General features: G+C 35.3%; 1 protein-coding gene across 5 annotated transcripts in view; it reads right to left on the bottom strand.

Annotated features, from left to right (window-relative positions):
• Nucleotides 1–1,135, bottom strand: part of LOC111864763 (zinc finger protein 239-like) — a 9,561-nt gene extending 8,426 nt beyond the window's left edge. For 2 of the 5 annotated variants that reach the window (XM_023852267.1, XM_023852271.2), the window contains exons 1-2: nt 1,051–1,135; nt 255–476 (exon numbers count right to left, since the gene is read on the bottom strand). In XM_023852267.1, the coding sequence (XP_023708035.1) occupies nt 255–360 (106 nt within the window). In that variant the 5' untranslated portion in view covers nt 361–476; nt 1,051–1,135. Of the gene's footprint in view, nt 1–254; nt 697–756; nt 890–1,029 lie in introns of those variants that run through there. The other 3 variants (XM_023852268.1, XM_023852270.2, XM_023852269.2) reach the window with 3 other exon arrangements.
• Nucleotides 1,136–1,561: the final 426 nt, after the last annotated feature.

Raw genomic sequence — 1,561 nt, 5'->3', positions numbered from 1 at the left:
TGAAATAGTATCAGAAATTCTCATTGATTAAATGATGTTCAATCAAATTCTATAGTTATCTGAACACAGTTCAGGAGTTCAGACTAGTAACAATTCCATTATCTATAAGAGAAAATCACTTAGCACATTCTACAAGGAAAAATTAGATTTTATGCAATGAATCACAAATACATATCATCATCCACTTCTTCTAGCATATGCATACAGTAGGACGAAATGGCCAGCGACCATTAACACAAAAACATAATAATTACCGTCATCATTTGAGGAATATCTCAATGGCATTTCACTGCTATCCAGTTTTGTATCATTAGCTTGCATCTTCACTTCTAAATCTTGTTCTGCTTTGCTTCCATCCATATTGCGGTACAATATTATTCACTTCAAGTACTATGGAACACTGTGGTTGAGTTGTAAGTGCTACTGCTTCACGCCTGGGAAGTTGTGGATTAGATTCTTCACCAAGAATCTTAACGCTACAATAAACATGAACATTATTTTATAGAACTGTCCTTCATCTTGAGCTTTTCAAACACATTTTAAAAGCTGAATTCGTTTCTGTCATCAAGTGCAAGAAAGGAAAGACTGCTATTCAGTTTGGCCCTTTATAAAGAATGGGTCTCAATTATGCCATCCTGCAAGAAGTTCTGGATACAGCGAATTAAGTACATATTCCGTCGATGTCAACATCAGCAGGTGAGAACATAAAAACTTATGTCATATTTACTGTTACATACAATAATCAAAAACATTTACACATAGCCTCAAGCTGATAGTGTTCATGATTTCTTATAATTGATCAGTGTGTCATTCTTTACAACTGAGGCAAAGATTTTCATCAGTACAATATCAAAAATAATAAACAAATCCGAAACGCTTCTAAATTACATGGAGTTCGTTCGCCAGTTCCTTTTATTTTTCTCATTGAGACCTGCAGCATTTGAATCTGCAAAATAGTTGTTTATAAAACCGATTTATCATCACTTTTACATCTTATTTACTCAGTTTTAATTTTGTAATATTATGTACACTGAAAATGTAAAAACCTACAAACACAAAGCCTGCTCCTTGACCCAGATAATACCGTCACTGCATCATTGATGATCATTGATACCAGTACCCGAACGACCCGAACAGTACCGAACACGAAATAGATCTAATATGCATTGAGAGAACTAAAACATCACATAGTCATACCAGCGCCACGGATACTATCGGCGAATGATACTGCGCTCTCTTTCTCTCTCTCTCCCCGGGAAGATAANAATTAAATAACAACCTTGTAAGTGACGAGAGGATTAGGCAACCATTTCAATACAACGAATATAAAATAGAATTAAAATGGATAAAAATAAACTTGAAAGAATTAGTGTAAAATGTTTGCGCGTGGGCCTGTTGGTAATTGTTTCGAGAGAGAATTCGACAGATCTCTCACAGATAATGCTTGGCTGTACTGCTTGAAATGACATGGACGAATAAATAAGAGTTGGTAAACATGATCGCGGGACTGTGAAACTTGTATGCCAAAAGACAGCAAGTGTCACTTTGAAATTTGGTCACA

Source organism: Cryptotermes secundus, unplaced genomic scaffold (genome assembly GCF_002891405.2).
Source record: "Cryptotermes secundus unplaced genomic scaffold, Csec_1.0 scaffold1024, whole genome shotgun sequence".
NCBI classification, from domain to species: Eukaryota; Metazoa; Arthropoda; class Insecta; order Blattodea; family Kalotermitidae; genus Cryptotermes; species Cryptotermes secundus.
This window is presented reverse-complemented; position numbering and strand designations above follow the sequence as displayed.